The following is a 13,881-nucleotide window of genomic DNA, read 5'->3' as shown; positions in this document are numbered from 1 at the left end:
CAAATACAAAAGTGTATAAACAAATGTATATTGAACACATGTAAACATGTATACAAGCATGCTTTCTTTACTGCTTTAATCTTTTTATGTAAATTTTACAGAGTAGTGGTATTTACTAAGCTGTGAATTCGATAATGTCTTTAGGTATCAAGATTGTTTTAATGTAATGATGCTCTTTCAGGATGATGATGCAGGTCAAGGAGTTATCTCTGCCAGTACATCAAATTTGGATGATTTCTACCCAGCAGAAGACGACACCAAGCAAAATTCAAATAACACTAGAGGAAATGCCAATAAAACACAGAAAGATACTGGAGTAAATGAAAAGGCAAGGTAGGTTAAGCTTTTGGCCTTCATTTAATATAATAAAAATTTAGTGCCTGTTTCGGAGAAGGTACTCAGCTAGGTACTGTGTTACGTTGTGCCTAATGCTTCATCACATTTGATTGGAGTCCATAAATATAATGTCAATTTAATTGTAGAGAGAAATTTTACGAGGCTAAATTACAGCAGCAACAGAGAGAGCTAAAACAATTGCAGGAAGAAAGAAAGAAACTGATTGACATTCAGGAGAAAATTCAAGCACTGCAAACGGCATGCCCTGACTTACAGGTAATTATGAAATTTATTTGTACTTGTCTGAAAAAAGATGTTTAAAACCTGATGTCAACTGAAAGTACTCTTTTTTCTTTTTCTTTTCTTTTTTTTTTTTTTTTTTGAGACAAAGTCTCACTCTGTTGCGCAGGCTGAAGTGCAGTGGTGTGATCTCGGCTCACTGCAAGCTCTGCCTGTCAGGTTCACGCCATTCTTCTGCCTCAGCCTCCCGAGTAGCTGGGACTTCAGGCACCCGCCACCATGTCTGGCTAATTTTTTGTATTTTTAGTAGAGACAGGGTTTCACGGTGTTAGCCAGGATGGTCTCGATCTCCTGACCTCGTGATTCGCCTGCCTCAGCCTCCCAAAGTGCTGGGATTACAGGCGCGAGAAACTACTCTTTTTTTCTAGTATTAAGGTGACAGAATTATATCTAGTAATTTTGTGATTAATGAAGTGGAATAACTAATGAAGAGTCGGGGTTATACATTTACAGTGTAAAAGAGAGCACATAGGAATTGACTCTGATTATTTTCATTCTTATTGGGCTGGCTGGCCATAGATTCAGAACATGTGTACTCATAACTGTTTATTATGTTAAAATATTGTGGTTTGACTTTTGCAGTTATGGACCAGCATTTCCATCTTTTACTGGCCTGAAATAATATAATAAAATCTTTAAGCCACCATAAGATATCTAAGGAAAATAACTGTATGTGGTTTAAAGAGTAAGTTGTATATACTTTTGCTTATTAACTAGTACCCTATAAATGGGTCTTGAGATTGAACAGAAAATAAGATATCTTTGATGATATCAAATAATCAGTTAATAATATGGGAAGGGGATAATAATTCCTTCTGATATTTTCCTGGAGTTTATTGGCTAGCTTTATCTTCAGTTAGGTTGTGTTTTCAAAGAAAGGAAAACACGTCAAATGTGTTTATTTTCTAAACCCTTGCCTTTCCTACTGTATCTAATCCTTTTTCTCTCCTTATCTCCAATCTAAATAATTGGAGATATATAATTCTAGAGAAATATGTTGCAAAGTTGGGTTAAGTATACACAATTTTCCGTTATCTTTTATCCCTGTTGTTTCTGTTGTTCCTGAGGGCTTGTGTTTGTCAACCTCAGCTTGTGTTTTCATCTTTGTTTTCTTATTTCAAGCTATCTTTGGATGATGATGGCAATCGGGGTCTGATAGCAGATTAAATATGGCACTAGAGCCTTAGTACCATCTTTAAAGTAACTGCTTTTATGAAATTAATATAATTGCTTTAATTCGTCATAACTTTTTTTGTGAATTCCTTTTTAGCTGTCAGCTGCTAGTGTGGGTAACTGTCCCACCAAAAAATCTATGCCAGCTATTACTTCAACCCCAACTGTTAATCACCACGAGACCAGTACAAGCAAATCTGTTTTTGAGCCTGAAGATTCTTCAGTAGTAGATAATGAGGTATTGTAAATTGTAAATTGTACTCCCTTGTTCCTGAGTTAGTCTTTTTTTTGTTTTCCTTTTTTTTGTTCTTCAATAAGGCACATCTTAAGAAAGGAAACTGAATATCCTTGAAACATGTTTGTAACTGGTAGTCTGCTTTGTGCCTTTTTTAGTAGACACAAAAATATAATAGATTATAATAATAGAAAAAAGACAAAACATTTTAATTTTTAAACTTTAATTGAAAAGTTTTCAATAATTTTTTCTAAAAAGTAATTATCTTTTAAAAATATGCATGGTCTTTGTTAGTAAATATTTGGCAGAAATATATAGGGGGGTAGTTGCAGCAAATAGTAATCATTTCAGTTAGAAAGACCAATCCTTTGACATTTTATTTATATGTAGTTTGTAGAAAATATAATTTTTCCTAAATAATTTCTGAAGTATATTTGAGTTCTACTTGTTTCTATTAAGAATTAATAGGCCAGGCACGGTGACTCACACCTATAATCCCAGCACTTTGGGAGGCTGAGGTGGGCAGATCATGAGGCCAGGAATTCAAGACCAGCCTGGCCAACGTGGTGAAACCCCATCTCTACTAAAAAATACAAAAAAATTAGCTGGGCGTTGTGGTGGGCGCCTGTAATCCCAGCTAATCGGGAGGCTGAGGCAGGATAATCACTTGAACCTGGGAGGCAGAGGTTGCAGTGAGCTGAGATCACACTACTGCAATCCAGCCCAGGCGACACAGTGAGACTCTGTCTCAAAAAAGAAAAAAAAAAAAAATTGGCAAATTTTTTTGTATTCATAACTAAATTATTATTTTAACCTTCATGGATATGTTAGTGTGAAAAGGAGAGAATGAGAATAGAAAGCTTTGTTGATACTGACAATACTATTAGTCTTCTACTCTTTTAGGCTACAGCAAATCCAAATATTTACTTAACTCTGGTTTCTTAAAAAAAATAGTTGTGGTCAGAAATGAGAAGACATGAAATGTTGAGGGAAGAGCTGCGACAGAGAAGAAAGCAGCTTGAAGCTCTGATGGCTGAACATCAGAGGAGGCAAGGTCTAGCTGAAACTGCATCTCCAGTGGCTGTGTCATTGAGAAGTGATGGATCTGAGAACCTGTGTACTCCTCAGCAAAGTAGAACAGAAAAGTAAGAGAGCTGCATTAATCACTTTTCTAAAAATGTCACCTGCCAAAGATTGTCCTGTAGGCTAGGCAGCCACATTTCTCCTCTACACCACAGCACAAATCTGCTATTTCAGTGAGGCTACTATTTAACTACCACCTTTGTGACCCAGTTTAACTGAATCCATCCACTTTCTGTTCTGACTTCTCGTAGCATCAGCTTTCTCTTTTGTCTTAAATTACTATGGCACTTGATCAAATGGTGATACAGATTTTCTTATGTGTATAAGTCTTATTTTCTTAGTTAAGTTTATAAGAAGAAAATGCTTGATATTTTGTAGTGCTTTTCTGTCAGGCCAGAAATAAGCACTTTTTTGCTTAAATTGAGTATCTGCTGTTTGTAAGGTTCTTAAGGATCTTAAAACATTTTATTATAATAATAATTTAGTTTTTAGGATTTCAGGTTAAAATGTCCATATTTAGAATATTTCTAAAAGAGTTGGTCGTCTATAAGATCAGTGAATTATTTAGCTATGTGGTAATACCCATATCTAAAATTTTGAAATTTAGATTTGTTTATGACCTTCCCTTTTGATATCCTCAGATGGCATTTCTGGAATTTCTGGAATTTTGCACCAAGCCCTACTCTCTTCTCAGATGAACTTCTATTCTTGGAGTCCCAATATGCATTTTACTGATCAGACTATATCTACAGTGTTTTTATTCTGTTCTGGGTACTACACATCTGTTCTTCTACAGAGTTCTTCAGATAGTTTTGATGAGCATCTGGTTTCAGAGTCATTGGTCTGGAGTTTTGCTGTCCAGTATGGCAGCCACTAGATATAGGTGGTTATTTAAATTTAAATCAAATGAAATTAAAAATTTATTTTCTCAGTCATATTAGCTACATTTTAAGCGCTCAGTAGCCATGTGTACCTAGCATCTACCATATTGGATAGCACAGATATAGATGATTGCCATAATTACAGAAAGTTCTGCTGAACGGCACTGATCTTAAAAACCCCCTCAAGGAAAAGTTAAGGGTAGTTTAGCTTTGGGAAATAGTCCCAGGGGATATGATGATTATTTAAATTTACTTGAAGAATTGTTTTGAGGAAGGCAAACTAAACATATTCTATATATAACAGCAATAGGGAGAGTGCCACCCATAGCATAGTTATTGTGATTAAATGAAATTTTATATACAGACGTGTATATTTATGTTTGAAACAATGCCTGGCACATAGTGTCGGTGGCAGAGTATTTAGCTTATCTCCAGAATGACGTCTGTTTTATGTCTCTTAATCACTAGAACAATGGCAACTTGGGGAGGGTCTACCCAGTGTGCACTAGATGAAGAAGGAGATGAAGACGGTTACCTTTCTGAAGGAATTGTTCGGACAGATGAAGAGGAGGAAGAAGAGCAAGATGCCAGTTCCAATGATAACTTTTCTGTGTATCCTTCTAACAGTGTGAATCATAACTCCTACAATGGAAAGGAAACTAAAAATAGGTTAGTTTATTTTAATTTTGTGCTTAATTTTAGAGGCTCAGGTCTTTTTGACTGACAGCAAGCACTTCTGCAGTTTTCCAAGCCAACTGCATGTCCTACAATTTGATTCAATTTTTACACTAACTACTCAGAGTGCAGACCCCACAAGTTAAGGGGCTCAGTTCGGTAGGACTGCCCTCACCTCAGACTTTAATTTCAAGTGCTTGGTCCCCACGTTTCCCACACTTCTGTGCAACGTGGCTAGAAATTTGGGAGTTCCTACAGCCCCTTTCAGGTTTATTTGCTACAACAACTCACGAAATACAGGAAAACACTTACTTATGTGTACTCATTTCTTATGAAGGATTCTGAACTGCTAAATGGAAGAGGTGCGTTAGGGCAATGTATGGGTTAGGGAGGTGTGCACAGCTTCCATGGTTTCCTCTGTGTGTCCCACCCTCCCCAGCATTTTGATGTGTTCAGTGACCCAGAAGCTGCCTGAATTCTGTTTAGGGTTTTTTAGGAGATTTCATTGCTTAGGCGCAATTGATGAAATTGTTGACTCTTGGTGATTGGTCTCATTAGCAAAAATTCAGATCTGGTTGAAAGGGGCTTGTTATGGATAACAGAAGACACTATCACTTGGGAGATTCCAAGGGTTTTAGGAATTCCGTGCTAGGAACCAGGCACAAAAAACAGATAGATATTTCATTATACCACAAGAATGTTGTTCCAGTAGATCCAGGTAAACTGGATCAGTCTTCACTCCTGCTGTTGAGAAGTAACCAAAAATAACAAATTGTAGACAGTGAAAAGGGTCTGCCAACAAAGATATTATTATATTGTTACTATTAATTATAACAGTGAAAATTTCTTCATGAATAACAGATGGTGAAGTAGATATAGTGGTTCCACTTGATGAAATACTATGTGGTTGAACTTAAAGCATGAAGAATGGAAAAGTACTTGTGACATAATAAATATTTTTATTTTGCAGAATACTTAATTATATGGACAATTCTGTGTAAAAACATATATGAAAAAGACCGGAGACTAATGAAAACTAGTAATGGTACAAAGCTAAAGATCTGGACTTTCTCCCCCCTCTATATTTTTTAATACTTTATATGTTCTTTGAATTTAAAAGAGAATATTGGCCCATAGGCCTGAGTATCAGAGTTTATTGCTGTATTTTAAAAACCAAATTATTATGTATGATGACTTAATGCTTTCAATCTGTATTAGGTGGAAGAACAATTGCCCTTTTTCGGCAGATGAAAATTATCGTCCTTTAGCCAAGACAAGGCAACAGAATATCAGCATGCAACGGCAAGAAAACCTTCGTTGGGTGTCAGAGCTCTCTTATGTAGAAGAGAAAGAACAATGGCAAGAACAAATCAATCAGCTAAAGAAACAGCTTGATTTTAGTGTCAGTATTTGTCAGACTTTGATGCAAGACCAGCAGGTAAAATTTGCTATGAAAGTATATTTTTCTTCCATTTTTATAACTTTCGAAGCAATACAAATTTTTCTCAAGTCATCAGTAACTATTAACAAACATTTTCTTTCAATAGACTCTATCTTGTCTGCTACAAACTCTTCTCACGGGTCCTTACAGTGTTATGCCCAGCAATGTTGCATCTCCTCAAGTACACTTCATAATGCACCAGTTGAACCAGTGCTATACTCAGCTAACATGGCAACAGAATAATGTTCAGAGGTAATCTATTTCTTAGAATTATTGAGACTGTATAAGAGCTAACATTGAGCAGAGGTTTTACAGTTAGCTTCTGGGAGAAAAGAGCAAGACCAAATTGCTTATTTGGACATTCTCTTTCCCTTGAGAATTTTGTAAGTGGTGATTTACCTAATGTTTCCTTTTAATACCATGGATATGTTATTAAATTTTACACTTATATTTTGGCAAATTTTATGGTATGTAAATTGTACCCCAGTGAAGCTACAAACAAACAAAAAAGTGAGTTTCTTACAGTTTTACCGACTGTCGGACAGAAGTACTAAGTTCATTTCTTGTTCCAGAGGGAAAGTTATTGAATTAAGCCTTATAGAGCAAGCACGTATTTGTTACAGTATCAGAGCAGTTTGTCTGCATGCTTTTGAATCATTTTTTACATGTATTCTTCCTGAATGTACTTTATATATATGGTAATATAACTAATTCTTAGATTACTGACTTAAATTTTTGTAGGTTGAAACAAATGCTAAATGAACTTACGCGTCAGCAAAATCAGCATCCAGAAAAACCTGGAGGCAAGGAAAGAGGCAGTAGTGCATTGCACCCTCCTTCTCCCAGTTTATTTTGTCCTTTCAGCTTTCCAACACAGCCTGTAAATCTCTTCAATATACCTGGATTTACTAACTTTTCATCATTTGCACCAGGTAAGTGTCTTAACCTAAAGAGAAAATAAATAAAAGCAAAGTGTTTGAGAACATAATTTGTCTATTGCCTAGATGTTTTAACATTTTCTTTTGGAATGGGGTAGGAAATGTTAGCAAAGAAAGTTACAAACTCTTTTCTATATTTTATTTATTTATTTATTTTTTGAGGCAGAGTTTCACTCTTCTTACCCAGGCTGGAGTGCAATGACATGATCTCACCTCACAGCAACCTCTACCTCCCAGGTTCAAGGGATTCTTCTGCCTCAGCCTCCTAAGTAGCTGGGATTACAGGCATGTGCCACCATGCCCAGCTAATTTTGTATTTTTAGTAGAGACGGGGTTTCTCCATGTTGGTCAGGCTGGTCTCGAACTCCCGACCTCAGGTGATCCACCTGCCTTGGCCTCCCACGGTGCTGGGATTACAGGCATGAGTCACTGTGGCCAGCCTACGTTGTTTCTTTTAAACCAAACTTTAATAATATGGTTGCTAATGAAATTAAGTAAACTACTTAGGAATGATTGCCTCAACTATTTATTAAGAGGAAAGTGAATTAACATGTTCAATGGCTGCTGTATACTGGGCACTATGTAAAACGCTGGGAGAGTAGAGATGAATAGGACATTGCTCTTCTAGAGGAGTACCATGTCTTGTTAGGGGGATACCAGTAGACTAAAGGAGAGCACATTTAGCTTAAGCTTTTCTTTGGATGTTTTTTTCTGCGCTCATTACGTACCAGACACTATGTAAGTTACTGGGATCTAAAGATGAGTAACAATGATCCTTTAAGGAATTCGGGGTCTAGTGAGGATGCTATTAATGAATGCTTATAGTACAGTGCCTCGGGTGCCGTAACAGTGGTGCAAATGCTGATTAGAAATGAAAGGGCTTTCTAATAAATAGAACCACTTAGAGTTATAAAGCAATGAAACAGTACATCACTCAGGGAATTTAGAGGTATTTAAGTGTGGCTAGTATTTAGGGGAAGAGTAATTGATGTGGGTGAAGAGTGGCAGAGAGATTTTATGATGTGCAAAGAAGCTTAGGTTTTATATTGCAGACAAGGGTGCTATTGAAAGGCTTTGAGCAAGGGATAACATGAAATTTATATTTTAGATTACACTGGTGAAAGTGTTCAGGAGAAGTTAGAGGAAAGGAGTGGAAGATTTAGCTGGTGAGAAGGCTGTCATAATAATATGGAAAGGATGATAGCCTGGCCTTAGGCCTTGTCAGTAGGGATCAAGAAAAAGGAGTGACTGAAAGACATTATAGTGATGGAGTGAATAAGTTAAGTGACCGATTATATGAGGTGAATCATGAGGAGGAGTTAAAGGTGTTGGCAGGGAATATAGGAGGAGAAAAAAGGTTGAGAGGGCTTTGTGAATATATATACATATATATATATCACAATATATATGTACTCAATGCTTCTTATATGTTACAGTGTTATGCCCAGCAATGTGTATATATATGGATGTATATATATGTGTGTGTATATATATATGTGTGTGTGTATATGTATATGTGTGTGTGTGCGTGTGTGTGTGTGTATATATATATATATATACCACAGTGTTTTTTAATAGGATTTTCAAGACAGTGGCATAAAAAATTTAACAGGCTCTTTAGTTCTTGGGCGTCAATATATTGGCAGCAGAGATCACATGAGTAGACTTTTAAGTAATAAGAAATTGCAAATGCTCTTCCTTTTTATTAAAATATACTTCATACCCACACCAACTCTATATAAAGGCTCTTCATTCTTTTTAACAGTACAAATTTTTGTGAAACCTTCCCAGTCCCTTTCCCCCATGTTGTTAGTAGCCTCTTGCAAATACCTCTGATACATAACAGTATTTGGTTAAGTATTTAATTATATTCTACTTTCCCAATGAAAATAGAGTAGGAACAACATAAGCGTAGGAGTCATACAGACCTGAGATCTAACCATCTTTTTCATTTATTAGACATTTGATTTCTAACCCTATTTTCTCACTGGTAAAACGAATGCAGTATCTATTTCATAATTTTTTAAGTATTCAACCAAATAACATGTGAAGTGCCTGCAGTAGAGTGTGTCACCCAGTAATTGATAAGTGTCCGGTACTATTATTTCTAACTTCGAGCTCTGAAGAGAGTGGGGATTATTAGTTGTCTTTGAGCAATGCCTAAAACATAGTGGCCTGAGCTGTAAACAGTGATTGGATAAATAATAGCTTTTTTTTTTTTAATTAACAGTTTTTTGTTTTGGTGGATTTGAATGACATATTTAATTAAAACTGTCTTTTAATTTGATTTTAAAGCTAAAGACATTTATTTATTTTTCCTCTTACCCATTGCTTTTACTGATTAGGTATGAATTTCAGCCCTTTATTTCCTTCTAATTTCGGAGATTTTTCTCAGAATATCTCTACACCCAGTGAACAGCAGCAACCCTTAGCCCAGAATTCTTCAGGAAAAACAGAATATATGGCTTTTCCAAAACCTTTTGAAAGCAGTTCCTCTGTTGGAGCAGAGAAACCAAGGTACCTGATTGTAAACATAGTCTTTTATTGCTTAGACATTCACTTTTGTGATTACATCTAATTATGTGTAATTCGAAAACACAACTAGGGAGGACGTTTGTGATGATTTAGCTTGATGATGTTGGAAATGTGAAACTTTGACGTATCAGTAGATGAGATGCCAGAGACTTCCTGGTAACCCTGGTACACGAAAAGTTCAGTTTGGAAGGATGTGGCATAACTCATAGGATTTATTTTGTCTCTGATTTGATATCTGTCTTTAAGGTTAAAGCACTTTGCCGTTCAATGACTTAGGGCTAGAAACTAATATTAACTGCTAGAAGATAGTTGTTAAGTGATGATCCCTTTTTTTGATTCCTAACTCTTGATTAGAATCACTTCCTAAAGCCTCTTCAAATATAATGTTGACTACTATTAGATTATAAAAACAACTTTTGTCTCATAAGTTTTGAGGATGCATGGTATTAATCATATTTAGGATTTTTTCTGAAACACAATTTTTTACTCAGTGTGAAAGGTTGGCTCCGTTGAACCTAATCTGTCAGATGTATCTCTCTGATTGTCTTTCCTACTCTGTAAAAATATATAAAATTCACATTATAGTTCTCTTTCGCTATGTGATTAGGAAGGTCTCAGGCTCTTATATTAGCATTTTGACACTGTTTAATTACTGAGTCATTAACTAGGATTTTTTTTTTTTACTTGATTAACCAATAACTGAGAATTCCAACTTTTATTTACACTAGGAATCCTATGATTAACATCCGTTACTTTGTTGACTCCTTTCTTTTAGTTGTTCTGTTTTTTTCGTGTTAAATCTCATGTTGCTCTATAAAGGTATTCTATTGTCAGAAGACTAACACAGTGTTAGTTCACAGTTGCCATTCCGAAATGATTTTGAATGAATATCCATCACAAGCAGTAAACATTTATTCAAAGCTTCAGTGAATAGACCTTCCTACTAGAATGTCCCTACTTCATTATTTTCCATCTTTTTTATATTATTGATTCTGGTTCTAACTTAGTTATTTATATCATTTCTAGGATGGATCTGAATGTCTATTAATATTTTAGATATTTGGCCTAGTTCAGATTAGACCTCATTTCCCAAAATATCAACTATTGTAATTTCATGGAATTAAATGACTAGAGATAAAAAGTCAGATAAAATCTTGTAGTCTTATTCAGGGGTCAGGGGTCAGAAAACTTTTCCTATAAAAGACTAGATAGTATTTTAGGCCTTGCTGGCCATATAGTGTTTATCATAGCCATTAATCTGTGACAGTTTTGCACAGTAGCAACCATAGACAATATGTAAACATGAGTATGGCTGTGTTCTCCAATAACACTTTATTTATGGGCACTGAAATTTTGTTTTCATATAATTTTTATTTGTCACAAACTTTTTTCTTTTAATTTTTTTCTTCCAACTATTTAAGAATATAAAAGCCATTCTTAGCTCTCAGGTCATATGGAAACAGGCAGCAGGCTGAATTTGGCCTGTAAGTTACAGGTTTCTAACCCTTGTCTTGAGTTAAATCCTGTAGGTCACTGTCTCCGAGACTATTCTTAGGAGCAGTGTTGTTGTTCACGCTAGGTTCTGTGATAAAGTTTTGGACTTGTTGCTCACTACCACTCTTAAGAGATTTATAAAGCACGTTGGCATATTAAAAGTTCTGAGATATTTTACAGACTTGTTTAACTTTGTTTTATGTGTTTTCTCCCCAACCTAGACGACCGATGAGTACCTATTAAATATTAAGGGATGCTAGTGTTCAGCAGATAAAATTTGGGAAATGACAGTAGACTAATAGAACTACGGACTTAAGGAGTGGAGAAATAAATTACTAGTTGAATGACCAATTGTTTTCACCAAATTCTTGTTCTACTTGAACTGCTTTAGGTGAACACAAATCCGTGTATGTTCCCAAGCCCTCTGCTATAGCTCTTTCTAAGCCATTCTTCCAACATTTTGTTCTTGTATATCCCATCCTCCCTTGATTTTTTTGTTGTTGTTTTTTCTAGAGACAGGGTCTCACTTTGTTACCCAGGCAGGAGTGCAGTTGATATGATCATAGCTCGCTGCCTCCTTGAATTCCTGGGCTCAAGGGATCCTCCTGCCTCAGCCTCCTGAGTATCTAGGACTGGAGGCACATGCCACTGTGCCTGGCTCATTTTTAAATTTTTTTGTAGAGATGGGGTCTCACCGTCTTGCCCGGCCTGGTCTTGAACTCCTGGGCTCAAGCAGTCCTCCTGCCTCGGCCTTCCAAAGTGCTAGGGTTACAGGCATGAGCCACCGCAGCTAGCCAGGTTTGTCTTTCCCACTGTTTTCCATTGCAAATGCTAGATCTTTGATAAGGAACTTTCGCCACTAAAAGTGGTTTAGTGAGATGGGTCCAGAATTAAAACTAATGTAGTACCTTAGCTTATGTGATATTTCCATATTTAATGTGTATTTTTGTGAAAACATTTTTATAGCCTGTTGGCAATTTTATTCACCTAAATCTACTCAAGAGTAGACTATAAATCCAGTATATTTGGAGTTTTTGTAAATAATCTGTAATTGTTAACTTATAAAAACTTGTTTTCATTGGTAAGGAATAAAAAACTGCCTGAAGAGGAGGTGGAAAGCAGTAGGCCATGGTTATATGAACAAGAAGTTGAAATAGAGAAACCATTTATCAAGACTGGATTTGCAGTGTCTGTAGAAAAATCTACAAATAGTAACCGCAAAAATCAATTAGATACAAACGGAAGAAGGCGCCAGTTTGATGAAGAATCGCTGGAAAGCTTTAGCAGTATGCCTGATCCAGTAGATCCAACAACAGTGACTAAAACATTCAAGACAAGAAAAGCATCTGCACAGGCCAGCCTGGCATCTAAAGATAAAACTCCGAAGTCAAAAAGTAAGAAGAGGAATTCTACTCAGCTGAAAAGCAGAGTTAAAAACATCAGTAAGTGTTGAAATTTGTTGAATGTTGATCAGTGTAAATGTTGGTAATCTTACTTTGACATGTTGACATATATATAGTTTCAGTAAGGCTACATGTGCAGGTGCTGTTCTAGACTTAGTTGAACAGAGTCATTTTTAGTTACCTTTATATATATATATATATAATTTTTTTTTTACAAAATAGTATTTGAAATAGGGTTTAATTTTCTGGATTACTGTTGTAAAACATGGCATTTATTTTGTGTACTTCTTAAAGCTTAAATTTTGTAGGTTATTGAAAAATTGCCAAAATGCCCAGGTTTACTATTTTTTTTCTTTTGCTATTGTATCGGATCCTGCATCAAACTCTTTGGTCATGACTTTTAGATGGATTCTTGATTGATTCATTTAAAGAATAGTGGGCTTCTAAATACATTGCAGTTTTTGAATATCATATAGATAAAACCAGTTTTAAAACAGGCTGGCTTAAGTCCTTCTGGAAGTAAACTCGTATTTTACTCAATCTTGCCATTGAGTGTCATATTAAAGTTCTTTAAAAAATTTTTTTTAAGTTTTCTTTATGGTGTTAGTGATACCTCTTACAAAAATAGGTTTTCTGTGATTTTTGAATTATTTACTGAAGTGTAGTACTAGATTAAAAATAGTTTGATTAGCTAAAATTGCAGTGTTACAGCTGAAGGATATTCTTTTTATGTTTGCAAAGGATGGGCTATGGCCTTGAAAGGTTGTTCTGAGTTTAAGGAGATAGTATTTGGTGCTTAAGGCTAGGTGCGGTGGCTCGTGCCTGGAATCCCAGCACTTTGGGAGGCTGAGGCAGATGGATCACCTGAGAGCAGGAGTTTGAGACTAGCCTGGCCAACATGGTGAAACCCCATCTCTACTAAAAACACGAAAATTAGCCAGATGTGGTGGGCGTGCCTGTAATCCAGCTACTAAGGAGGCTGAGACACAAGAATCGCTTGAACCTGGGAGGCAGAGGTTGCAGTGAGCCAACGTCATGCCACTGTACTCCCAGCCTGGGTGACAGAGCAAGACTCAGTCTGAAAAAAAAAAAAATTGGTGTTTAAGAACATAGTATTCTAGACTTATAATCAGGAAAGTTTGAAATGCACTGCACACGGCTAACTCCCTTTCTTGGAAGTTCACAACACATGCAAGTATAGTAAAGGCCCTGAGAAATCCTGTAGTAAAAAAATACACTTGTAAACTTTGGCAACCTTCATCTTAATCACTTTTAGATAATGAAACCTTAGAAAAATCTAATGAAAACCACAGATATAAGAGAATGTTGGCACATTTTTTAAAATTTCAGTAATTCATCTACCCTTGAAGTCGTTGGCTCCTACCTT

At 35.9% G+C, this 13,881-nt stretch overlaps 1 protein-coding gene across 28 annotated transcripts in view; it reads left to right on the top strand.

Annotated features, from left to right (window-relative positions):
- PCM1 (pericentriolar material 1) overlaps nt 1-13,881 on the top strand; it is a 108,059-nt gene that overhangs the window by 37,941 nt on the left and 56,237 nt on the right. For 16 of the 28 annotated variants that reach the window (XM_030812300.1, XM_030812308.1, XM_030812307.1 and 13 more), the window contains 10 exons: nt 182-333; nt 483-612; nt 1,907-2,047; nt 2,999-3,189; nt 4,477-4,677; nt 5,902-6,121; nt 6,231-6,376; nt 6,866-7,056; nt 9,408-9,579; nt 12,178-12,533. In XM_030812300.1, the coding sequence (XP_030668160.1) occupies nt 182-333; nt 483-612; nt 1,907-2,047; nt 2,999-3,189; nt 4,477-4,677; nt 5,902-6,121; nt 6,231-6,376; nt 6,866-7,056; nt 9,408-9,579; nt 12,178-12,533 (1,900 nt within the window). Of the gene's footprint in view, nt 1-181; nt 334-482; nt 613-1,906; nt 2,048-2,998; nt 3,190-3,768; nt 3,847-4,476; nt 4,678-5,901; nt 6,122-6,230; nt 6,377-6,865; nt 7,057-9,407; nt 9,580-12,177; nt 12,534-13,881 lie in introns of all 28 variants that reach the window. The other 12 variants (XM_030812293.1, XM_030812295.1, XM_030812296.1 and 9 more) reach the window with 1 other exon arrangement.

The sequence above is a fragment of the Nomascus leucogenys genome, chromosome 4 (genome assembly GCF_006542625.1).
Source record: "Nomascus leucogenys isolate Asia chromosome 4, Asia_NLE_v1, whole genome shotgun sequence".
NCBI lineage: Eukaryota > Metazoa > Chordata > Mammalia > Primates > Hylobatidae > Nomascus > Nomascus leucogenys.
Note: the sequence above shows the minus strand (reverse complement) of the source record. Positions and strands in the feature narration are given on the sequence as shown.